General features: G+C 38.0%; 1 protein-coding gene and 1 non-coding gene across 13 annotated transcripts in view; both read left to right on the top strand.

Moving 5' to 3' along the window:
• Window positions 1-26,972, top strand: part of ATRX (ATRX chromatin remodeler) — a 303,341-nt gene that overhangs the window by 45,450 nt on the left and 230,919 nt on the right. For 11 of the 12 annotated variants that reach the window (XR_006710928.1, XM_045471900.1, XM_045471902.1 and 8 more), the window contains one exon: window positions 12,394-12,506. Coding sequence is in view for 11 of the 12 variants with exons in the window: in XM_045471900.1 (XP_045327856.1) it covers window positions 12,394-12,506 (113 nt within the window). In the remaining variant the exon portion in view is untranslated. Of the gene's footprint in view, window positions 1-6,115; window positions 6,121-12,393; window positions 12,507-26,972 lie in introns of those variants that run through there. The other variant, XM_045471897.1, reaches the window with a different exon arrangement.
• LOC123595570 lies at window positions 18,652-18,755 on the top strand. The gene has a single exon (XR_006711257.1). It is a non-coding gene; the product is annotated as a small nucleolar RNA U13 (small nucleolar RNA).

Raw genomic sequence — 26,972 nt, 5'->3', positions numbered from 1 at the left:
TTGCCTCAGGAGACATATCTAGAAAAATATTGCTACAGCTAATGTCTGAGACTTTACTATCTATGCTTTCTTCTAGGATTTTTATGGTTTCCTGTCTCCCATTTACTTCTTTAATCCATTTTGAAATTATTTTTGTGTTTGGTGTAAGAAAGTGGTCTAGTTTCATCCTTTTGCATGTCCCTGTCAGGTTTTCCCAACACCATTTGTTGAGGAGACTGTTGTTTTCCCATTGGATATTTTTTCCTGCTTATTGAAAATTGACCATACAGTTGTGGCTTTATTTTTGGGTTTTTATTCTGTTCTGTTTACCTATGTGTCTGTTTTTGTTTCAATACTGTACTGTTTTGAGATCTATAGCTTTGTAATATAACTTGAAGTCCAGAATTGTGATACCTCCAGCTTTAGTTTTATTTTTCAAGATTGCTTTTGCTCTTCAGGGTCTTTTGTGGTTCCATACACATTTTAAGATTGTTTGTTCAAGTTCTGTGAAAAATGCTGTTGGATTGCTTGGATGGCTGTCAGTAGAACATGGGAGACTTGATCTCAGGGTCATTAGTTCAAGCCCCACATTGGGCAGAGCTTACTTAAAAAAATAAAGATTTGGTTTTAAAAATCAAAGCTGTTGGTATTTTGGTAGGGATTGTACTAAATGTGTAGATTGCTTTGGGTAATATAGACATTTTAACAATATTTGTTCTTCCAATCCATGAGCATGGAATGTCTTCCCATTTCTTTGTATCCTCTTGAATTTCTTTCATCAATGTTTTGCAGTTTTCAGAATACAGGTCTTTCACCTCATTGGTTAGGTTTATTCCTAGGTATCTTATTTTTGGTGTGATTGTAAATGAGATTGATTCCTTGATTTCTGTTTCTGATGCTTTATTATCGTATAGAAGTGCAGTAGATTTTGTTAGATTGATTTTGTATCCTGCGACTTGACTGCATTTGTGTATCAGTGCTAGCAATTTTTTGGTGGAGTCCTTCACGTTTTCTATATGTAGTATGATGTCATCTGCAAAAAGTTTAACTTCTTCCTTGCCTATTTGGATGCCTTTTATTTCTGTTGTCTGATTGCTGTGGTTAGGACATCTAGTACTATATTGAATAAAAGTAGTGGTTAGGACATCTAGTACTATGTTGAATAAAAGTAGTGAGAATGGGGGCGCCTTCGAGGCTCAGTCTGTTGAGTGTTTTTCGCTCAGGTCATGATCTCACAGTTAGTGAGTTTGAGCTCCACATCAGGCTGCTGCTGTCAGTGCGGAGCCCACTTCGGATCCTCTGTCTCCCCCTCTCTGCCCCTCCCCTGCTCATGTTCTCTCTCTCAAAAATAAAAACATTAAAAACAAGAATAGTGAGAGTGGACATCCCTGTCTTGTTCCCGACCTTAGGAACAAAAGCTCTCAGTTTTTCCCCATTAAAGATGTTATTAGGGGCACCTGGATGGCTCAGTTGGCCAAGTGTCCAGCTTTGGCTCAAGTCATGATCTCAGGGTTTGTAAGTTTGATCCCTGTGTTGGGCTCTGTGCTGACAGCTTGGAGCCTGGAGCCTGCTTCGGATTCTGTGTCTCCCTCTCTCTCTGCCCCTCCCCTGCTCACGCTCTGTCTCTCTCTCAAAAGTAAACATTAAAAAAATTAAAGGATGATATTAGCTGTGGGCTTTTCATATGTGGCCCTTCTTATGTTGAGGTATATTCCCTCTAAATTTAATTGTTGAGAGTTTTTATCATAAGTGAATTTTGAACTTTCTCAGGTGCTCTTTCTGCATCGATTGAAATTATATGATTTTTGTCTTTCCTCTCATTGATGTGATGTATCATGTTGATTGATTTTTGAATATTGAACCACACTTGTATCCCAGGAATAATCTCACTTGATCATGGTGAGTGATTTTTTAATGTACTGTTGGATTCGGTTTGCTGGTGTTTTGTTAAGAATGTTTGCATCTGTGTTCATCAGGGATGTTGACCTGTGGCTATCTTTTTTAGTGGTGTCTTTATCTTGTTTTGGTATTAGGGTAATACTGGCCTCATAGAATGAGTTTGGGTGTTTTCCTTCCTTTTCTACCGTTTGGAATAGTCTGAGAAAACCAGGTGTTAACTCTTTATTAAATGTTTGATAGAATTCCATCTATAAAGCCATCTGGTCCTGGACTTGTGTTTCTTGGGAGTTTTTTGATTATTGATTCAATTTTTTTGCTGGCTATCGGTCTGTTCAAATATTCTATTTCTTCCTGTTTCAGTTTTGGTAATTTATGTTTCTAGGAATTTATCCCTTTCTTGTAGGTTGTCCAATTTTTTGGCATATACTTTTTCATAATACTCTCTTATTTGTATTTCTGTGGTGTTGATTGTTATTTTTCCTCTCTCATTTGTCATTTTATTCATTTGAGTCCTTTCTCTCTTTTTCTTGATAAGTGTGGCTAGATATTTATCAATTTTTTTTTAACGTTTATTTATTTTTGAGACAGAGAAAGACAGAGCATGAAGGGGGGAGGGTCAGAGAGAGGGAGACACAGAATCTGAAACAGGCTCCAGGCTCTGAGCTGTCAGCACAGAGCCTGATGCGGGTTTCGAACTCACAGGCGGCGAGATCATGACCTGAGCTGAAGTCGGCCGCTCAACCGACTGAGCCACCCAGGCGCCCCGATATTTATCAATTTTATTTATCTTTTCAAAGAACCAGCTCCTGGTTTCATTAATCTTTTCTTTTCTTTTTTTTTTTTTTTTTTAGTTTCTGTATCATTTATTTCTGCTCTAATTTTTATTATTTTCCTCCTGTTGGATTTAGCTTTTGTTTTTCTAGCTCCTTTAGTTGTAAAATTAAATTATTTGAGATTCTTCTTGCTTCTTGAGGTATGCCTATATTGCTATAAGCTTTCCTTTTAGAACTGCTTTTGCTCCCTCCTACAGGTTTTTAGCCATTGTATTTTCAGTTTCATTCATTTCCATATACTTTAGTTTTGAGAGAGAGAGAGAGAGGCAGGCATGTGCTTAGGAGGGCCAGAGGGAGAGAGGGATAATCTTAAGCAGGGTCCATGTTCAGCACAGAGCCTGACATGAGGCTTGATCTCATGACCATGAGATCCTGACCTGAAGTGAAATCAAGAGTCAGATGCTTAACTGACTGAGTCACCCAGGCGACCCTCAATGTACTTTTTTAAATTTCCTGGTTGACCCATTCATTGTTTAGTAGCATGTTATTTCACTTCCATGTGAATGTGGTCTTTCCAGACTTTTTGTTGGGGTCGACTTATAGTTTCATAGCATTGTGGTTAGAAAATATGCATGGTATGACTTCAATCTTTTTGAATTTGTTGGGGATTGTTTTGTGGACTAATATGTGAAGATACTTGTTTTATTATTAATGAAGGTGGTAATTAAAATTTAATGGTCTTTGTTTCAGAATTTTAGATTATTAGAATTCTGTAGATAAAGCTAAAGTTCCATTTGAACTATTTTTAGTTTCTTTATATTGACTCATGTTGCTCTAGTTCATTCATTTAACTGCTGTATAGTATTCTTTTATGTGAACATATAATCTATCCATTCTGTTTTTTGTGAATAATTAATTGGGTTATTTCCAAATTTTCTCTAGTGTAAACAGTGCTGAAGTTAGTACATTCTTTGTTCATATCTTTAGGGGCCAGGTGCAACACCAACTTTCTTTTATAATATTTACTTGATAATATTAAATATCTTTTAAAATATTTACCATTTTAGGGGCACCTTGGCTCAGTTGGTTAGGCATCCAACTTTGGCTCAGGTCATGATCTCATGGCTCGTGAGTTTGAGCCCCACTTTGAGCTTTGTGCTGACAGCTCAGAGCCTGGAACATGCTTAGGATTCTGTGTCTCCCTCTCTCTCTCTGCCCCTCCCCCACTCACGCTCTGTCTCTCTTTCTCAAAAATAAACATTAAATTAGAAAAAATTTACCATTTTACCATTTTTAAGTGTATGATTCAGTGGGTTTAGGTAAATATATTGGCATTCTTGTGCAACCATCATCACTCCCATTTCCAGAGCTTTTTCATCATTTCCCAAACAGAAACTGTACCCATTAAACAATAACTGCATTCCCTCCCCCTTCCAGCCCTCTATTCTTTCTGTCTCTATGAATTTGTTCAAGGAACATCAACCAAGTGGAATTACATATTTTTCCTTTTGTTGTGTCTGGCTTGCTCATTTAGTATGTTTTAAAAATTCATTTATGTTATAGCATGTGTCAGAATTTCATTTCTTTTTAGGCAATATCATTTCCTTTTATTCCTTTTATTTTTCCGTTCACCTATTTTTGATGGATTTTGGCCGTTGTAAATAATCCTGGTATGAACATTTGTGTGCAAATATTTGTTTGATTTCCGACTTTCTTTTGGATGTATACTTAGAGGTGGAATTGCTGGATCATATGGTAATTCTTTTAAAAAAATTGTTTTTATTATGTTTCTTTATTTTTGAGAGGCAGAGAGAGACAGAGCATGAATGGGGGAGGGGCAGAGAGAGAGGGAGACACAGAATCCAAAGCAGGCTCCAGGCTCTGAGCCGTGGGTCATATGGTAATTCTGTTTAACTTTTTGAGGTATTACAATATTGTTTTTCTGCAGTGGGCGCACCATTTGATATTCCTACCAGCAATACACCCAGGGTTGTAATAGCTCCACATTCTCATCAGCACTCATTTTTTCCCATTTTTTTGTAATAAAAATGGGTGTGAAATGGTACCTCATTTTGGTTTTGATTTGTTTTCCCTATAGTGTTGTAAGCCTCTTTTTGTGTGCTTATTGGATATTTGTACATTTTCTCTGGAGAAATATCTATTCAAGACCATCGACTATTCTTAAATTTGTTTTTTGTTGTTGAGTTCTGGGATTTTCTTATATAATACTGTGGATGTTAATACCACTTCAGATATATGATTTGGAAATATTTTTTCATAATCTGTGGGTTGTCTTTTCACTCTCTTTATAGTGTCCTTTGATGCACAGGAGTTTTTCATTTTAGTGAAATTCAGTTATTTTTTTTTCTATTGTTGCATTGTACTTTTGATATCATGTTCAAGAAACCATCACCAAATCCAGGGGCGCCTGGGTGGCTCAGTCGTGAGTTTGAGTCCCGCATCAGGCTCTGTGCTGACAGCTCAGAGCCTGGAGCCTGCTTCAGATTCTGTGTCTCCCTCTCTCTATGCCCCTCCCCCATTCAACGCTCTCTCTCTGTCTCTCAAAAATAAATGTTAAAAAAAATAAAAAAAGAAAAATCATCACCAAATCCAATGTCCCAAGGATTCTTTCCTGTGTTTTCTTTGAGTAATTTAGTAGTTTTAGCTAGTATGTTTAGTTCTTTGTTGCCTTTTATGTTAATTTTTATTATATCAGGTAAGGGTCCAGCTTTATTCTTTGGCATGTGGATATCCCATTTTTCCAGCCCTTTTATTGAAAGAACTGCCCTTTCTCTATGGAATGATTTTGACACCTTTGGTGAAAATCATTTGACCATATGCACACAAGGGTTTTGGTGTTTCTGTTCCATTGGCCTATGAGTTTGTCCTTATGTCAATACCGTACTGTTTCATTTATTTTAGCTCTGCAGTTAGTTTTGAAATCAGGAAGTGTGAGTTCTCTAAATTTGTTCTTTTTCATGATTGTTTTGGTTATTTGTGATTCCTGGAGCTTCCCCATGAATCTTAGGATGGCCTTTTCTGTTTTCTGCAAAATATACTGTTGAGATTTTGATAGGGGTTGAAATGAATTTCTAGGTCATTTGTGTAGTATTGTCATTTTAACTTTTAGTATTGTGTAGTATTGTCATATTAATTTCTTCTAACCCATAGAAACTATATTTCCATTTATTTGTGTCTTCAATTTCAACAATGAAAACATTGCTGTTTTGCAGTTTTCAGTGTTTAAGTCTTTTGCCTCCTTGATTAAATTTATTCCAAAATATTGTTTCTGATGCTATTGTAAATGGAATTGTTTTCTTAATTTCCTTTTTGGACTGTTCATTGTTAGTGTGTAGAAATGCAATTAGTTCTTGTGGTTGATACTGTATCCACTAAGTTTACTGAATTTATTTAACTAACTCAATTTTTTTGCGACATCTTGAACTTTTTTTTTTTGAGAGTGCATGAGGTGGGGGGAGGGGAAAGAGGGAGGGAGAGAGAGAGAGAAAGAAAATCTTAAGCAGGCTCCATCTTAAGCAGACTCCACTCTCAGCCTGGAGCCCAATGTGGGGCTTGATCCCAAGATCCCTGGGTTCATGACCTGAGCCGAAATCAAGAGTAGATGCTTAACCAACTGAGCTACCCAGGAGCCATTTTCTACATATAAGAAGCCATCTGTGAACAGAAATAATTTAACTCCTTCCAATTTGGATAACATGCTATTTTATTTTATTATTTTTTTTTTCTCTTTTTTTTTTTTAATTTTTTTTTTCAACGTTTATTTATTTTTGGGACAGAGAGAGACAGAGCATGAACGGGGGAGGGGCAGAGAGAGAGGGAGACACAGAATCGGAAACAGGCTCCAGGCTCTGAGCCATCAGCCCAGAGCCCGATGCGGGGCTCGAACTCACGGACCGCGAGATTGTGACCTGGCTGAAGTCGGACGCTTAACCGACTGCGCCACCCAGGCGCTCCAGATAACATGCTATTTTAAATAGTCATGAAGTGAACAAAAAATTTTAAATTGTTTACCATTCTTTTTTCCATTAAAAAACCTATTTTGGTCAATATGATCACACCCATGGTCATATTACCAAGTTTTAGAGACTGTGTGGTCCATGGCTGTGCCTTAAACACAGCAGCCCATCTATGGGAACAGATGCATGAATGGATTAAATGTGAAAAATAGTTTTTTTTAATACATTACCATTGTGGCAAACTGGGTAATGAATACACAGTATCTTTTTTAAAACTGCATGTCACTCTCCATTTATCTCAAAATGAAAAATTTAATTCAAAAAATGGCTAGTTCCTCTATGCATATACATCTCCAAAATAAAAGTACAAAAGAGTACACATAAAATTTTTGTAATTCCACAGTTATTCATGGAAAAAAATTAGTAACACATTCAAGGGAAAGAACACAGCCCTTAGTTAAAAATATTGACATTAGGACTCGAAATTTGTCTAAAATCTAGTCATTCATGGTATGGTTACCTTACAGTAGGAATTAATGTTTTTATGATCCACTGGCAGATAGGTCAATTTTTACAGGTCATCAGCAACAAGCCCATGTTATAATTGTGTAACTGTGAGCATGAAGGCGGTACACATTCTTCCTCAATGGAGATTTTTAATTTTTAATTTTTTTTATGTTTATTTTTGGGAGACAGAGAGACAGAGTAGGGGAGGGGCAGAGAGAGAGGGAGACACAGAATCTAAAGCAGGCTCCAGGCTCCGAGCCTTCGGCACAGAGCCCGATGCAGGGCTCGAACCCACGAAGTGCGGGATCATGATGACCTGGGGCAAAGTTGGATGCTCAAACGACTGAGCCACCCAGGCATCCCCCTCAATGCAGATTTTTAACCACTCTTAAAAAGATTGTTTTAAGGACTAGGGCCTACAGTTAAGTAACATATATAGTACTGGTTGAGTTAGCTTCACGTTTTGGTAGAGGGATGAAGAGAGTGACAATCATGTCTGGATTTAATACAAATATCCTTTGTAATAGTTCACAGTTATGAAACTAATAAATTAATGTATACAGTTTTGCCTTAGGAAGATTGTTTAGTTTACAAAAGTATTGATAAGTGTCACATTTTAAATGGTTTTTTGGGGGGCACCTGGGTGGTTCAGTTGGTTAAGTGTCCGACTTTGGCTCAGGTCATGACCTTGCAGTTATGACCTTGCAGTTTGTGAGTTCGAGCCCTGCATTGGGCTCTGTGATGACAGCTCAGAGCCTGGAGCTTGCTTGGGATTCTGTGTCTCCCTCTCTTTCTGCCCTTCCCCTGCTCACACTTGGTCTGTCTCTCCTTAAATGGTTTGTTGTGTTTAAAATACTGTTTCCAAGGGCGCCTGTGTGGCTCAGTTGGTTAAGCATGTATTCTTTTTTTCAACGTTTATTTATTTTTGGGACAGAGAGAGACAGAGCATGAACGGGGGAGGGGCAGAGAGAGAGGGAGACACAGAATCGGAAACAGGCTCCAGGCTCTGAGCCATCAGCCCAGAGCCCGACGCGGGGCTCGAACTCACGGACCGCGAGATCGTGACCTGGCTGAAGTCGGACGCTTAACCGACTGTGCCACCCAGGCGCCCCAAGCATGTATTCTTGATTTTGGCTCAGGTCATTATCTTGCAGTTCATGAGTTAGAGCCCCATGTTGTGCTCTGTGCTGATAGCTCAGAGCCTGGAGCCTGTTTGGGATTCTGTGTCTCACTCTTTCTCTGCCCCTCCCCCCTCCCCTGCTTGCACTATGTTTCTCTGAAAAATGAATAAACATTAAAAAAAGCAAGCTTAAAAAAAGTGTGATTCTAGAAATGAGGCAGATTTTAAAAGGTGACATCAGAGCTTCTGTATGCAGATGGTTAATTCCCTTCTCAGTAGGCCATACTGATATCAGTGATGATGTTATTCCTGAGGACATTTTGAGAACTCTCCTTTTGTAGTCAATGTAGAAGTCATGCAAGAAAATGTTAAGGAATATTTGAGATTTCGGCAAAAAAGTTATTTTATCCAACCTGATAATTCACCATATTTGACTCTAAATGACATTTAGCTGTTTGCAAAAATCCCACCCACCTCAAAGAAGATTTTTCAAAAGAATGAGCAAAATTTTTTAAGTATCCACATGTTTTTACCATTGGGCTTCTACCTGGTTTCTTAATTTATAATATAAGACAAACATGTTTATGCCTAAAAGTGCTATCCTTCACAGAAGGAGAAAGTTCTACTGATTGTATTCAATTGTTTTAATTTTTACATGTGGTAGTAGTAATATTAATGGGTTGTGCTGACTTATCCACAGTCCTGACCTTGGTCAGCTACAGCATGGATTCATGTGATAGCTGGCTTTGTGGTTGGAATGAGTGAGAAAAATCACTATTTTGTTGGTTTGCTGTACTCTTTTCTAAAGAGTAACTTTTTTCTCTTTTATAATCTGTTGATGGGACAAGAATATAGAACGATATTCTTATTTTTGAATTTTGGTTACAAGAAATTCTGTGTGCCATGGGTTGATACATAGTATCTTTTGATCTGGTTCCATTTTCTAATTTAAGATTAAGGACTCGGAGTAACTCGATAATTTTTTGTACATTTAACTTTTCCAAAGCAAGGTTATGGGAAAAAGTAGAAATCATACACTCTTGGGATCTTTATTCTAGAGGCAAGTTTGTTTCGGAACTTTGTAAAATAACTTTCTTCATTGAAAGAAAATAGTTGCAGTTATGTCTGGTATATCTCATTTCTTTTTCTTTCCCTTAATATCCTGGGTTCTCCCTAACCAAACATAGGAAAATGATGCAGAGGGGGCTACTGGCCTTGGGGTGGGCCTACTGCACTGCATGAATGGTGGTGATACCTGGCCCAGGAAGGACTGATAACAACTGTTACTTGATTCACAGTGTTTTAATTTTCATTCTGTTGATTACTAGTGAGGTTGTAGTGCTTTTTCTTCCAATTTTTTGTTACTCCATTGTATTCCCTTTTAAAAAGTTGTTTCTTTTTATTCACTTACTAGGAATTTAGTATTTTTAGAAAATCTAATGAGGATGTTTTTATATTCTTATTTTCAAGTTAGTTTGCCTTTTAAATTTTGGTTATGGATTTTTTGGAAGTGTATATGCAGGTATTACCTTTATATATATAAATGAATTCTTGAATATCTTCCTCTCTTTGCAATTTTTATTGAGAAAATTCACATAAAATTCACGGTTTACATCAATTTAGTTTAGAATTTAATGTTTTTTTCTAGCAAATTTACAATATTGTGCAGCTGTCACACTTTGTAATTCTAGAAAATTTTCATTGCCTCCCCAAAGTAACACATACCTCCCAATACCCCACTTCCTCTATCCCCTGGCAGTTACTAATCTTATTGTCTTTATAGAATTGCATATATTGGGCATTTTATATCTATAAATGGAATCATCCAATATGTGGCATTTTGCATTTGCCTTTTTTAGCATAATGTTTCCAATGATCATCCATGCTTTAGCATGCTTTAGGATGAATATTTCTTTCCTTTTTATTGGGATATAATATTCTATTGTTTAGCAGTTGGTGGACATTTGGGTACTTTCTCCTTTTGTTGGCTATTATGAACATTGCCATGACCATTTGTGTACAGTGTTTTTTGTGTGGGCATGTGATTTTATTCCCTTGAATATATATCTAGGAATGGAATTACTGAGTCATTTGGAAACTTTATGTTTAACTTTTTGAGTTACCACTAAACATTTTTATAGTGCCTATACCATTTTACATCTCTACCAGCAATGTATTTGGGTTCCAATTTCTTTTTTTTTATTTAAAAAAAATTTTTTTTTCCAACGTTTATTTATTTTTGGGACAGAGAGACAGAGCATGAACGGGGGAGGGGCAGAGAGAGAGGGAGACACAGAATTGGAAACAGGCTCCAGGCTCCGAGCCATCAGCCCAGAGCCTGACGCGGGGCTCGAACTCCCGGACCGCGAGATCGTGACCTGGCTGAAGTCGGACGCTTAACCGACTGCGCCACCCAGGCGCCCCTGGGTTCCAATTTCTTTACACACTTGACAACTCTTATTTTTCATTTTAAAAATTATATCCACTCTAAAGAGTGGTATCTTACTATGGTTTTGATTTGCATTTTCCTTTTTTTTAAAAAAAAAATTTTTTTTTTCAACGTTTATTTATTTTTTTTGGGACAGAGAGAGACAGAGCATGAACGGGGGAGGGGCAGAGAGAGAGGGAGACACAGAATCGGAAACAGGCTCCAGGCTCTGAGCCATCAGCCCAGAGCCTGACGCGGGGCTCGAACTCCCGGACCGCGAGATCGTGACCTGGCTGAAGTTGGACGCTTAACCGACTGCGCCACCCAGGCGCCCCTGCATTTTCCTTTTTTAAAAAAAGTGTTTATTTGAGGCAGAGAGAGTGTGTGCATGTGCATGGGAGGGGCACAGAGGAAGAGAATCTGAAGCATGCTGTGTGCTGTCATTGCAGACCCAGTAGCGGGGCTTGATCTCACAAATTGTGAGATCACGACCTGAGCGAAATCAAGAGTTGGAAGCTCTACCCAGCGAGCCACCCAGGCACCTAATGCATTGTCCTAATGACTCATAATCTTGAGCATTTTTCATGTGTATAAATGTTTTATTTATTTTTGAGAGAGAGAGAGACAGAGTATGAGCAGGGGAGGGGCAGAGAGAGGGAGACACAGAGTCTGAAGCAGGTTTCAGCCTCTGAGCTGTCAGCACAGAGCCTGACACGGGGCTCAAACACATGAATCACAGGATCATGACCTGAGCCGAAGTTGGACGCTTAACCGACTGAGCCACCCAGGTGCCTCTGCATTTTTCATGTGTTTACTGGCCCTTTGTATATCTTCTTTGGGGAAATGTGTATCTAAGTCCTTTGCCCATTTTTAAATTGGGTCTTCTTTTATTGTTTTAAGTGTAAAAATTCTTTATTAAAAGTATAAAAAAAATTTTAAAGGATATATATTGTCTTATTAAAGGATATATATTATATAAAAGGCTATTAATATCTTTTCAGATACATGATTTGAAGATAGTTTTCTTTAGTTGTATGGATTTTCTCTTTACTTTCTTGATGTTATCTTTTAATGCACAAAAGTTTTAAATTTCAATGAAGTGAGTTTTATCTATTTTTCATCTTTTAAAAGTTTAGGAAAACATACTAGAATTGGGGTACATGTTTATTTTTGTGCATTTTTTAATTTTAACTTGTATAACTCTGTTGGATTACAGATGTACCTATTATATAACTTAGCAGGATATGCTGTAACAATTAAGCTGCATAAATATTTCCTTGGGAATCTGTGAGCTCTTCTAAGTCCTGTTTTAAATTTTATTCATCTTTGTGTCATTTATACAATTATTCTGTGACAAGCAGAAGACAGAATGATAAACAAAAAAAACTATAGAAGCTTTCCAGGGAGTGTTTAGTAAATATATTCGATACATTACTCAATTATGATTCTAAATGATGTAGAGCAAAATCTCATCAGCTTTTTCCTTAAATTATATTTTGATCCTGGGTAAGTATAAAGTAGGTTGGGTTGTTTATATTTTCAAATCCTTACTGAAATAATTACCATTCATTTTTTTAATTTTTATATTGAATGTGCTTTCTTTCAGATGACTTACAGTATAGATAGGTTTTCAGTTTGTTAGACCCTTACACTTGATTAAATACGTGACAAGCTAATTAAGGAAGTTCTTTAAATTTTTTGTTTTAATAGTGAAAGCAAGTTGAATACATTGGTGCAGAAGCTTCATGACTTCCTGGCACACTCATCAGAAGAATCTGAAGAAACAAGTTCTCCTCCAAGACTTGTGATGAACCAAAGCACAGGTAAATTGAAAAATAATATGCAATATCTTCTAGTCTATTTTCCATTCATTTTTGGGAGGGAGGGAGAAGCTAGCAAAAGCTTTAATAGCTCTTATGTATTTAGTATTTAGCTAATATCTGATATTAGAGAATTATTTCATTTGAGAGAGAGAGAGAGAGAATCCCAGGTGGGCTCTGTGTTGATGCAGGGCTTGATCCCATGACCCGAGCAGAAATCAAGAGTCAGGATGCTCAACCAGCTGAGTCACCCAGGTGCTCCTGATGTTGGAGATTTTAATTTAGATAAATAAAATGTAGGTTGTGTGGTTATAGGTGCTTAGAGAATGATGTACTTATGGTTTTATGCCTAATGGAGATGTCTTCTAGAGTGGGTGATAAATGTCACTATGAAAAATAGGTAGTATTAGAAGAGGCGGGAGCAGTATAGAAATAAATTATCTTAGCAGTTGTTTGTGTATTATGAGTTAAATTTTTATGTTTGATAACTTCTCTGAGTAGAATTGGTATATTTTTTTGTATAAATAAGACTTAACATCTCCTTTGTCCCTCCTTTTCTACTTTTTAAAAGTATCCTGTGTCATGTGATGATCACTTATTTTCAGGTTTTCATGGGTAGCTACATATAGAAGAACTGAATACACACACATACACACATATACATGCATGTGCACCGCAGATAAAATTGGTACAAAAAGTATAGTAGAGGTAGACCACAGTGAGAAGTTAACCATATATGTAATTAGAGTTCCACAAGGAGAGAAAATTAAACTCCTAAAGATCAAAACAACAACAACAACAAAACCAAGAGAAAAACTTAGAAGCAGGCAGAGGAAAAAATTCATTGCTTTCAAAGGGAATAGCAATAACAGTGATAGCATACATGAATGATAGAAGCTACATGACTTTAAAGTACCAAATGAAAATAATTGCCATCTTGGTACTCTATATTCAGTGAAAATGTCTTTCAAAAGTGAAGGTGAAATTAATATAGAAAAAAAGTGAGAACTCCATGTTAGTAGACCTACACTAGTTGAAATACCAAAGGCTTTTTTTTAATCAGAAGGAAAATAATTTGAAATGGCAATACCAAAATACAGAAATTAATGAATAATAATGGGAAGGGTAAGTAGGTGGGTAAAACTAAATATGTAGTGTTATCTAATCCATAGTCCCTATTCTTAATTCAGAAATTGCCCCAACAGTTTTTATAGATAAGTTGTTCCTCCCAAGTCAAGGTTCTGCTTGAAGATAACATATTGTGTATAGTGGTCTCTTTAGTCTTTTCAAATCTAAAACCATTTCTCTGTTGGAACCATGACAATTTTGAAATGCAAAGGTCTATTACATTGGTGACCCTTGATGTGAATTTGTCTGAATAGGTAGATTCAAGTTACTTATTTATTTTTTTGGTCAAGGTTACTATGTAAGTGGTGCTGTGTTGTTGTCAATACATCATCTCATAAGACACGTGATGTAATTTTTTTCTTTTTTTTAAAGTTTTTATTCATTTTTGAGAGAGAGAGAACAAGCAAGGGAGGGGTAGAGAGAGATGGAAGCAGAGAATCCCAAGCAGGTTCCCCACTATCAGCACAGAGCCCGATGCAGGGCTCAAACCCATGAACCATGATGTCTTGAGCTGAAATCAAGAGTCAGATGCTTAGCCGACTGAGCCACCCAGGTGCCCCTGTAATTTTTTTCTTTTTATAACACTTTTTAAAAAAATAGTATGTATTTTTGAGAGACAGCGCACAAGAGGGGAAGGGGCACAGAGAGGGAGACACAGAATCTGAAGCAGGCTCCAAGATCTGAGCTGTCAGCACAGAGCCCGACACAGGGCTTGAATCCATGAACTGTGAGATCATGATCTGAGATGAAGTCAGATGCTTAACTGACTAAGCCACCCAGGCACCCCTGTAATTTTTTTCTTTTATTGGTGATGTTAACTTAGGATACTTTGTTATGGTTGATTTGCTAGATTAATCCACTGTAAACCTAATGATTTATTCCTTTGTAACTAATAAGTAATTTGTAGGAGATTACCATGAAACTAGGTATTCTTTTTCATCATCAAAAGTTAATTTATGTGTTTTCCGTTACAAATTAACACAAGCATGGCAGCTTCCAATAATCCAAATGTATTATTTCACATTTCTGTAGGTCAGGAGTCCAGTGACCTTTTCTGGCCTCTGCCCAGGGTATCACAGGGCTAAAGTGAAAGTGTCATTAAGACTATGTTTTTTTTCTCTCTCTCTTCCAAAAATAAATAAACATTAAAAAAATTTTAGGCTGTGTCTCTCTCTTCTACCCCTCCCCTGCTCACAGTCTTTTTCTCTCCTTCAAAAATAAATAAACATAAAAAAAAATGACTATGTTCCTTTCTGGGGTGCCTGGGTGACTCAGTCAGTTAAACATCCGACTCTTGGTTTCAGCTCTGGTGACGATCTCAACAGTTTATGAGTTTGAGCCCTACATTGGGCTTTGCGCTAATAGTGCAGAATCTGCTTGGGATTCTCTCTCTCTCCCTCTTTCTGCCCATCCCTGGCTCACATGTTATGTCTCTGTCTCTCACAAAATAAATAAATAAACTTAAAAACATAAAGACTGTATTCCTTTTTGAAGGCTCTGTGGGAAAATCCATTTCTGTGCTCATTCAGATTGTTGGCAGAATTCAAGTCCTTGTGGTTGTACTTCTGAGGTTCCCATTTCTTTGTGGTCATTGGACAAGATCCTCTCAGCTTCTTAAGGCTATTTGTATTTCTTCTCACATGACCCCCTCCATATTCAAAGGTAGCAACAGCATGTTGAGTCTTTCTCATGATTTGTATCTCTCTAACTCTTCTGCTTACTTCTGTCAATTCTGCCACCATCTGGAGAATTTTACCCACTGTTAAGGACTCATGTGATTAGCCAAATCCCTTTCACCCCTCCCTCCAATTTTTTTAATGTTTATTTATTTTTGAGAGAGAAAAACAGAGTGTGAGCAGGGGAGGGGCAGAGAGAGAGGAGACACAGAATCCGAAGTAGGCTCCAGGCTCCAAGCTGTCAGCAAAGAGCCTGATGCAGGGCTAGGACTCACGGACTGTGAGATCATGACCTGAGCCAAACTCGGACGCTTAACTGACTGAGCCACCTAGGTGCCCCCCGCCTCCAATTTTTAAGGCCAGCTGTGCCATTTTATATAGCACAATCATGGAAGTAGCATTTCCTCACATTCACAGATTCTGGATATTGTGGGGCATGAAATTTTGGGGGGCCATTTGTAGAAATTCTGCATACTACAGTATCCATTCATGATTCTCTGCTAATGATGTATTACTTTGGTGAGTTCCAAATGCTGATAATCTATAATTCTATGTTTTAGATGGTATATTACTATAAGGGAGGGCTTTACATGCCATTCTCTCTTCATTTGATTATATTAGTATGTAGTAATTTCTTTCTTTGCCAAGAATAATTCTATCATTAAACTTTTTTTAATGTTTATTTTTGAGAGAGAGCGAGTGAGCGAGCATGAGTAGGGGAGGGGCAGAGAGAGAGGGAGACACAGGGTCCGAAGCAGGTACCAGGCTCCGAGTTGTCAGCACAAGCCTGATGAGGGGCTCAAACCCATGAACTGTGAGATCATGACCTGAGCTAAAGTCAGACACTTAACCGACTGAGCCACCCAGGTGCCCCTATCATTATTTATTTCAGTGCTCTTTTGTATCACTGTTGGCCAGTGGGAGCCCCTTCTGTATGGCTTCCGCTGATCTTTTGAAAAGTCCTCATTCTAGAGCACTTCATTACTTTCTGCCCTTATGAGATGTTGAATGTTTACTTTGCACTGTCTTTTTCCTAACCCAAGAATCAGTTATTTCTCCAAGGAGTTCTGATTCATTTTAATGAGATAATGTGTTTAGAAACCAACATCTGGTTATATGATGTTCTCATCGCCACCAGGAAGTCTTTGCTTCCAGGCCCTTTCACAGAGAAAGTGGATATATGTATTCTGTTTTCATAAGTTGATTTTGACATTCTTATTTTTTTAAATTAATTTTTAAATTCTGATATAATTACCATGCAGTTTTATATTATTTTCAGGTGTACAATATAGTGATTCCACAATTCTTTACATTAAGAGTGCTCTTAGTCTCCTTTACTTACTTCATCTACCCATCTCTCCTCTGGTAAACACCAGTTTATTCTCTATGTTTAAGAGTCATTTGTCACTTTTTTTCTTTGTTTTCTTCAGTTCCACATATGAGTGAAATCATATGGTATTTGTCTTTCTTTGACTTATTTCGCTTAATACTATACCCTCTAGATCATCCATGTTGTTGCAGATGGTAAGATTTCATTCTTTTTTATGGCTGAGTAATATTCCATTGTATATACATACCACATTGTCTTTATCCATTCATCTATTGATGGACACTTGGGTTGCTTCCATATATTGGGTATTGTAAATAATACTCCAATAAACATAGGTGTGTGCATATCTTTTCAAGTTAGTGTTTTTATATATTTTTTTGGTAAATACCCAGTAGTGGAATTACTGGAGCATATGGTGATTGTATTATTAATTTTTGAGGAACCTCTATATGGTTTTCCATAGTGGCTGTACCAGTTTCCATTCCCACCAACAGTGCACAAGTGTACCTTTTTCTTCATATCCTAGCAAACACTTGTGGTTTCTCATGTTTTAAATTTCAGCCATTCTGACAGGTGTGAGATGATATCTCATTGTGGTTTTAATTTGCATTTCCCTGATGATGAATGATGTTGAGCATCTTTTCATGTTGGCCATCTCTGTCTTTGGAAAAATGTCTGTTCGTGTCTTCTGCCCATTTTTAAAAAATTGGATTATTGTGTAGTTTTTTTTTTGGTGTTGATTTGTGAAGTTCTTTTTTTTTTTTTTTTTTTTTAACTTTTTTTAATGTTGGGGCACCTGGGTGGCTCAATCAGTTAAGCATCTGACTTTAGCTCAGGTCATGATCTTGTGGTTCATGAGTTGGAGCCTCGTGTTGGGCTCTGTGCTGACAACTCAGAGCCTGCAGCCTTCTTTGGATTCTGTGTCTCCCTCTCTCTCTCTGCCCCTCCCCCGCTTGTACTTTGTTTCTTTCTCAAAAATAAATAAAACATTAACAATTTAACACTTTTTAAATGTTTATGTATTTGCGAGAGAGAGAGAGAGAGAGAGAGAGAGAGAGAGAGAGAGAGGAAGGGAGAGGGAGGGAGGGACAGAGAGAAAGGGAGACAGAATCTGAAGCAGGCTCCAGGCTCTGAGCTGTCAGCACAGAGCCCGATGTGGGGCTCGAACTCATGAGCTGTGAGATTATGACCTGAGGCAAAGTTGGACGTTTAACCGACTGTGCCACCCAGGTGCCCCGAGTTGTGTAAGTTCTTTACATAGTTTGTATATTAACCCTTTATTGGATATGTCATTTTCAAATGTCTTCTCCTATTCAGTAGGTTGTCTTTTAGTTTTGTTGATTGTTTTCTTTGCTGTGCAGAAGGATTTTATTTTGATGTAGTCCCAATAGTTTATTTTTGCTTTTGTTTTCTGTGTGATTGTATTACACAGGAAACAAGTGCCTTGGAAGACCTCTAGAAAAGTGTTGTTATGGTGGATCTCAGAGAAATTACTGCCTGTGCACTCTTCTAGGATTTTTATAGTTTCAGGTCTCACATTTAGATCTTTAATCCATTTTGAGTTTATTTCTGTTTATGGTGTCAGAAAGTGTTCCAGTTTAATTCTTCTGCATATAGGTGTCCAATTTTCCCAGCATCATTTGTTGAAGAGGCTGTTTTTTTTCCCATTGCATATTCTTGCCTCCTTTATATGAAAATTAACCATATAATCTTGGATTTATTTTTGGGCTGTCTTGTTCCATTGATCTATGTATTTGTTTTTATGGAAGTACCATACTGTTTTTGATTACTACAGCTTTGTAGCATATCTTGAAATCTGGGGTTGTGATACCTCCAGTTTTGTTCTTCTTTTTCAAGATTGCTTTAGTTATTCAGGGACTTCTGTGGTTCCATACAAATTTTAGGAATGTTCTTTCTAGTTCTATGAAAAATGCTCTTGGTTATTTGACTGGGATTGCATTAAACATGTAGATTGCTTTGAGTAATATAGACATTTTAATAGTATTTGTTCTGGAACCTTTGGAGTTCATAAGCATGATGATTGGGTGTTCACACCATTGTGTGGCATGTGCCTCCCCTAAACCTTTGTTACCACCTTGGCACGTTACCCGTCTGACGTGAACTTGGGGAAAAAAAACCAATATATGTTTCCATTCCATGAGTATGGAATGTTTTTCCATTTCTTTGTGTCCTCTTCAACTTCTTTCATAAGTGTTCTGTAGATTTCAGAGTACAGATCTTTTAACTCTTTGTTTAGGTTTATTCCTAGGTATCTTCTTGTTTTTGGTAAAATTGTCAGTGGGATTATTTTCTTAATCTTTTTTTTTTTTTGTACTTCATTATTAGTGTGTAGAAATGCAACAGATTTCTGTAGATTGATTTTGTATCCTGAGACTTTAATGAATTCTTATATCAGTTCTAGTAGTTTTTTTTGTTGGAGTCTTTAGGGTTTCCTCTAGAAAGTATCATATTATCTGCTAATAGTGAAAATTTTACTTCTTCCTAACAGTTTGGGTGCCTTTTCTTTCTTTTTGTTGTCTGATTGCTGTGGCTAGGACTTCTTTTTTTTTAATTTTTAAAAATGTTTTTATTTATTTTTGAGACAGAGACAGAACATGAGAAGGGGAGGGGCAGAGAGAGAGGGAGACACAGAATCCAAAGATGGCTCCAGGCTCTGAGCTGTCAGCACAGAGCCCGTCGTGGGGCTCGAACTCACAGACTGAGATTGTGACCTGAGCTGAAGTCTGACGTTTAACCGACTGAGCCACCCAGGCACCCCGGCTAGGACGTCTTGTACTATGTTGAATAAAAGTGCAAGGCATCCTTATCTTATTCCTGACCTTAGGGGAAAAGCTCCCCTTTCCACAGTTAGCTGCGGGTTTCTCATAAATGGCCTTTGTTATTTTTGAGGTTTGTTTCCTCTAAAGCTACTTTGTTGAGGATTTTTGTCATGAATGGATGTTGTACTTTGTCAGACATTTTTTGCATCTTTTGAAATTATCATATTTTTTAATCCTTTCTCTTGTGAATGTGATATATCATGTTAATTGATTTGTGAATATTGAACCACACTTGCATTCCAGGAATAAATCCTGCCTGATCATGGTAAACAAATTTTTAAATGTATTATTGGGATTCAGTTTGCTAATATTTTGTTGAGAGATTTTTGCATCTATGTTCAGTGGGGATATTGGCCTTTAGTTCTTTTTTTTTAGTGGTATCTTTATCTGGTTTTGGTATCAGAGTTAACACTGGCCTTATAGAATGAAATTGGAAGCTTTCTTTCTTTTATTTTTTGGAATAGTTTGAGAAGAATAGGTATTAAACTCTTTAAAAAATTTTTTTAATGTTTATTTATTTTTGACAGATACAGAGTGTGAGCAGGGGAGGGGCAGAGAGAAAGGGAGACAGAATCCGGAGCAGGCTCCAGGCTCTGAGCAAGCTGTCAGCACAGAGGCTGACGTGGGGCTCAAACACACAAACCGCAGCATCATGACCTCAGCCAAAGTTGGACGTTTAACCAACTGAGCCACCCAGGCGCCCCATTTTTGATGTTTTTATTTATTTTTGAGACATAGAGAAAGCACTAGCTGGGGAGGGGCAGAGAGAGGGAGACAGGAACCGAAGCAGGCTCCGTGCTGTCAGCAGAGAGCCTGACGCGGGGCTCAAACTCATGAGCGATGAGATCATGACCTGAGCTGAAGTCAGATGCTCAGCTGACTGAGCCACTCAGGTGTCCCTTAAAATTTTTTCTAAAGTTTATTTTGAGAAGGAGAGAAAGTGGGGCTGGGGAAGAGAGAGAGGGAGAGAGAGAATTCCATGCAGGCTCCGAAATGTTAGCACATAGCCTGACGTGGGGCTCTAACTCAAAACTGTGAATTCATGACCCAAGCCAAAACCAAGAGTCGGCGCTTAACTGAGCTACCTGGGTAACCTGGTATTAAACTCTTTATTGTTTTATTATTATTTTTTTAATGTTTATTTATTTTTGACAGAGAGAGAGAGAGAGTGAGCGACCATGAGTGGGGGAGGGGCAGAGAGAGGGGGAGACACAGACTCCAAAGCAGGCTCCAGGCTCTGAGCTGTCAGCACAGAGCCCGGGGTGGGGCTCGAACTCATGGACCGCAAGATCATGACCTGAGCCCAAGTCAGACGCTCAGCCGACTGAGTCACCCAGGCGCACCTAAACTATTTAAATGTTTGGTAGAATTCACCTGTGACATCATCTGGTCCTGGACTTTTGTTTGTTGGTTGTTTTTTTGAATACTGATTCAACCTTACTGCTGGTAATTAGTCTTCTCAAATTCAGTTTTACTTCTCCTGATTCAATTTTGGGAGGTTATATGTTTCTAGGAATTTATCCATTTCCTCTAGGTTGTATGAATTTGTTGTCATATACTTTTTCATACTATTCTAATCCTTTGTATTTCTGTTCAGTTGCTTTTTTATTTCTCCTCTTTTCTAATTTTGAGTTCTCTTTATTTTTTGATGAGTCTGGATAAAGGTTTATCAATTTTGTTAATCTTTTCATACAACCAGCTTATGGTTTCATTGATGTGTTGTGTTGTTTTTTTAGTTTCTTTTTTGTTTGTTTCTGCTCTTATTTTTATTTCCTTCCTTTTACCTGTTTTGGGTTTCATTTGTGATTCTTTTTTTTTTTTTTCTTAGCTCTGTTAGGTATAAGTTTAGGTTTTTTATTTTAGATTTTTATTACCTGTTAAGGTAGGCCTGTTTTGCCATAAACTTTCCTCTTGGAACATCTTTTGCTGCATGTGAAAGATTTTGGACCATTGTGTTTTTATTTTCATTTATTTTCATTTGTTTTTATTTCCTCTTTAATTTCTTGGTTGACCTACTTATTGTTTATTAGCATGTTATTTAATCTCCATGTGTTTATGTGTTCTCCAGATTTTTTTCTTGTGGTTAATTTCTAGTTTCATAGTGTTTGGAAAAGATGCATGGTATGACTTCATCTTTTCTTTTTTTTTTTTTTTTTTTTAACGTTTATTTATTTTTGAGACAGAGAGAGACAGAGCATGAACGGGGGAGGGGCAGAGAGAGAGGGAGACACAGAATCGGAAACAGGCTCCAGGCTCTGAGCCATCAGCCCAGAGCCCGACGCGGGGCTCGAACTCACGGACCGCGAGATCGTGACCTGGCTGAAGTCGGACACTTAACCGACTGCGCCACCCAGGCGCCCCATCATCTTTTCTTTTTAAGTTTACTTATTTATTTTGAGATAGAGAGATAACGCTAGTGAGGGAGGGGCACAGAGAGGAGGAGAGAGAGAACCCTAAGTAGGCTCTGTGCTGATAGTGCAAAACCTGACACCGGACTTGAACCCACGAAATGTGAGATCATGACCTGAGCTGAAATAAACAATCAGACACTCAGCTGACTGAGCTACCCAGGCGCCCCCATCTTTTTGATGTTTTTGAAACTTGTTTTGTGGCCTAACACATGATCTGTTGTGTGGGGAATATTCTATGTGTATATAAAAAGAATCTGTATTCTGTAGTTTTAGGATGGAATGTTCTGGACATACTTGTTAGATTCATCTGGTCCAGTGTGTCCTTCAAAGCCATTGGTTACTTTCTGATTTTATTTTTTGTTTGGATGATCTATCTATTGATGTAAGTTGGGAGTTGAATTCCCTTACTATTATTGTGTTACTGTCAGTTACTTCCTTTGTTTGTTATTGGCTGCTTTGTGCTTTTGGATGCTATCATGTTGGGTTAATACATATTTGCAATTGTTAACGTTTTCTTGTTGAATTTTTCCCTTCATGATCATGTTGTGTTCTTTTTTGTCTCTTGTTACAGTCTTTGTTTTAAAGTCTATTTTGATGTATATAAATACTGCTACCCTAGCTTTCTTTTCACTTCCATTCATATGATAAGTGTTTGCATCCATTCACCTTTAACAAGCATGTGTCTTTAGGTCTGAAATGAGTCTTTTGTAGGCAGCACACAGATGGATCTTGCTTTGTTATCCATTTTGTTACCCGATTTGTTTTGATTGGAACATTTAGTCAATTTATATTCAAAGTAATTATCAATAGGTATGTATTTATTGACATTTTGTTATTATATGGTTGTTTTTGTCTTTTTTTTTTTCTCTTGCTCTCTCATTGTTTGCTTCCTTTCATTAGTGACGTGCTTTGATTGCTTTCTTTTTATGTTTTGCGTATCTGTTACCAGCTTTTGATTTGTGGCTATCATTTTTTTTTTTTAATTTTTTTTTCAACGTTTATTTATTTTTGGGACAGAGAGAGACAGAGCATGAACGGGGGAGGGGCAGAGAGAGAGGGAGACACACAATCGTAAACAGGCTCCAGGCTCTGAGCCATCAGCCCAGAGCCCGACGCGGGGCTCAAACTCACGGACCGCGAGATCGTGACCTGGCCGAAGTCGGACGCCCAACTGACTGCGCCACCCAGGCGCCCCTATTTGTGGCTATCATTATGTTTATATATAACATCCTCTGCATATAGCAGTCTATATTAAGTTGGTGGTTGCTTAATTTTGAACCACTACCGAAAGCACTGAAGTTTTACTTTTTTCTCTCCACCCCTATGTTTTAGATATATGGTGTCTTATTTTACATCCTTTTGTTTTGTGAATCCTTTGACTGATTTTTATAGATGTACTTAATTTTACTGCTTTTGTGCTTCCTCTTTTTCTTTATCTTATTTACGATGTAATCTTCCCACTCAGATTATACCCTTTAATATTTTTTGTAAGACTGGTTTAGTGGTGATGAATTCCTTTAATTTTTTGTTGGTCTGGAAACTTTGTTTCCTACTCTGAATGATAGCATTGCTGGTAGAATATTCTTGTTTGCAGGGTTTTTCCTTTCAGCACGTTGATTAAATCATGCCACCTACTTTTGGCCTTCAGTGTTTTTGCTGAAAAATCAGCTGATAGCCTTATGGTGTTTCCCTTGAATGTACCTGCTTTCTCCTGTTCATTTTAAAATCCTCTCTTTATCACTACTTTTTGCCATTTTAATTACGTTTGTCTTGGTGTAGACCTTCTTGGGTTGACTTTGGGGGTGCTCTCTGTGCCTCGTGTATCTGGATTTTTGTTTCTTTCCCCACATTTGGTAATTTTTCAGCTATTATTTCTTCAGATAAACTTTCTACCCCATTTTATCTTTCTTCTCTTTCTGGAATCCCTATTATGTAAATGTTATTATGCTTGATGGTGTTCCTGAGTTCCTTTAATCTATTCTCATTTTTTAAATTTTTTACTTTCTTTTGTTCAGCTTGACTGCCTTCTATTACTCTGTCTTCCAGGTCACTAATCCATTTTCTGCATCCTCCAGTGTACTATTTATTCCCTCCTCGTGTATTTTTAATTTCAGTTATTGAGTTTTTCATCTCTGCTTGGTTCTTTATTATTTTTATTTTTTAAGTTTATTTATTTTGAGAGAGAGAGAAAATGAGAATGTGAGCGGGGGAGGGGCAGAGAGGGAGCGAAAGAATCCCAAGCAGGCTTTGTGCTGTTAGTGCAGATATCTCCGGTATCTCACGAACTGAGAGATCATGACCTGGGCCAAAATCAAGAGTCAGACGCCTAACCGAACCACTCAGGCACCCCATTCTTTCTTATATTTTATCTCTTTGTAGAGGGTCTCCTTGAGATCGTCTACTCTTTTCTCAATTCCAGTAAGTGTCTCTAGGACCATTTGTTTAAATTCTCTGTTAGCCATATTACTTATCTCCATTTCACTTGCCTCTCTACCTGTCAGGTTTTTTTTTCATTTGGGGCATATTCTTCTTTCTCCTCATTTTGTCTAACTCTGTGTGTTAGGAAAGTCAATGTATCTTATGCTTGTAAGTAATGGCCTTATAAGGAAGACGTCCTGTAGTTCCGCGTAGTGCGGTGTCCTCTGTTCACCAGAACCTTGAGTTTTGGGGGTGTCTCCTGTATATATGTTGTTTGCACACTATTGTTGTGGCTGAGCCACATTTTTTTTCAGTGCAGTTAGATGCAAAGCTCCCTTTGCCTCTTATGGGCAGAGTTTGGTCCCTGTGTTGTCAGTGGGCCAGTCTGGGAATGGCTCCTGCTATGAGACATTTGCAGGGTACCCTCTGAACTCAACTACAGAATACTCTCCTTGTGTTGTCCCCTGAGACTTACATCAGTGTGCAGGGCCTGTCATCAGCCAGCTGTCTGCCCTCAGCCCTCTGATGGTGCCACAGTTGAACTGGGCTATGTGGTTATTTGTCCTTCTCCCCAGGGCATGAGTCACTTTGTATTGGTTCTAGCCACTGTTAGGTCTGCTTGCACAATGCCAGTTTTATGGTGCCACTCTAGGTGGACTCTTGCTGGGGTTGTGTCAAATAGGGTAGATTGGCAGGAAAGGTAGTGGTGTGGGTAGGGTTCATTGTATTAGCAAGTTATGCACTAATCTGCTCTGGAGAGGACCTGGAGCTACATTGCAGAACTCTTGTGGAGGGCATGGTGTGCTGTTTGCAAGCTAGGTGGAGAGTATTCACTGGTCCCAAGAGTGTTCACTAGTTCCCGAAAGTGTCCGGGTATCTGGACTGGGGGTTGGGGAGGAAAATGGTGCCTGCCCATTCTTTTCTTAGAATAGTCTCTGAAAGATCCCTGTGCCTTCTGTGCAGGTTCTGAGATTAGTAAATAAATAAATCTCCTTCCTGTATACCCCAGGTGTTTTTTAAACTGCTGGTTCTATGTGATATCTCAGCAGGGTTGTTTGTTATGCTGGCCCTTTTAAGGGAGGGGACTCAGTTTCCTCTTGCCCTCTGGTTTTCCCAGAGCCAAGCCTGCTGATTTTTAAAGTTCAAAGTGTTGAGGCCCACTGGTTATAAAAAGTTACAATGTTAAGTTCCTCACCTTTTCAAGCCAAATGTTATAGGGGGGATTTGCCTTTCCAGGGCAGGTCCCCCATGCCTGGGGAGCCTGGTGTGGGTTCTGCTCTTATCCCTTCTCTGTGTTTGCAGTTTCCCTTCTTCCTGCAGTCTCTTGGGTCACTTTGGTTACTAACCATGTCTGCATCCTTTCTATCACTTTTGATGTGGCGTATTCTCTATGATTGTGATGGAAAGTCTGTTTTGGCAGTGTTTGGGTCATTTTCTGTGTTATTTACACTGATGTGGGTGCTATTGAGGTGTATCTGTAGGTGGAGGTGAGTTTAGGATCCTCCTACTCTGTATCATCTTCTCGCCAAGTTGATATTGATACTTTTAATTGTAATTTGTACCATAGATTTCATTGTAGTCTTCCTCTTTTTATATTTTAATTTCTTTCTGTAACACAGAAATCTGGCCCTGTTATCCTCCATTTTTTATACTCATTTGCTCAGTCCTCATGGTATTCACCTAGTTTCAAATTTGCCAACCATTGTTTAGAATTGTTTAGAATTCTCTTCTACAAATGATGTATATTGTTTGGTGGCAGACTAGCTTATTTGCATAAGCACATTATTTCCCACAGATACCAGTTACAAACTGACCAAAATACTGAAAACAGTTATGTGAAGGAACGGCCAGTGACAAAAAGCAGACATAAATGGGAGGGGAGTTAACACATGGAAGAAGGAAATACCAATAGTGAATTTCCAATTGTTAAGCCTTTTTTCCTTAAGGAAAGTGCCAGTTAGCTCAATTGGTGTCAGTTAAGACTTGGATAGTAATCTGCATTCTTGTTGGATAAGGTATAAAGAAATTTAGAGACCCTAGCAGCTTTTTTTTTTAATTTTATTTTTTTAATTTACATCCAAATTAGTTAGCATATAGTGCAACAGTGATTTCAGGAGTAGTTTCCTTAATGTCCCTTACCTATTTAGCCCATCTACCCTCCCACAACTCCTCCAACAACCCTCTGTTTGTTCTCCATATTTAAGAGTCTCTTATGTTTTGTCCCCCTCCCTGTTTTTATATTATTTTTGCTTCCCTTCCCTTAAGTTCATCTGTTTTGTATTTTAAAGTCCTCTTATGAGTGAAGTCATATGATTTTTGTCTTTCTATGACTAATTTCACTTAGCATTATACCCTCCAGTTCCATCCATGTAGTTGCAAATGGCAAGATTCCATTCTTTTTGATTGCTGAGTAATACTCCATTGCATATATACACCACATTTTCTTTATCCATTCATCCATCGATGGACATTTGGGCTGTTTCCCTACTTTGGCTATTGTTGATAGTGCTGTTATAAACATGGGGGTGCATATGTCCCTTTGAAACAGCATATCTGTATCCCTTGGATAAATACCTAGTAGCGCAGTTGCTGGGTCGTAGGGTAGTTCTATTTTTAATTTTTTGAGGAACCTCCATACTGTTTTCCAGAGTGGCTGTACCAGTTTG

This window comes from Leopardus geoffroyi, chromosome X, assembly GCF_018350155.1.
Source record: "Leopardus geoffroyi isolate Oge1 chromosome X, O.geoffroyi_Oge1_pat1.0, whole genome shotgun sequence".
In the NCBI taxonomy this organism is placed as follows: domain Eukaryota; kingdom Metazoa; phylum Chordata; class Mammalia; order Carnivora; family Felidae; genus Leopardus; species Leopardus geoffroyi.
This window is presented reverse-complemented; position numbering and strand designations above follow the sequence as displayed.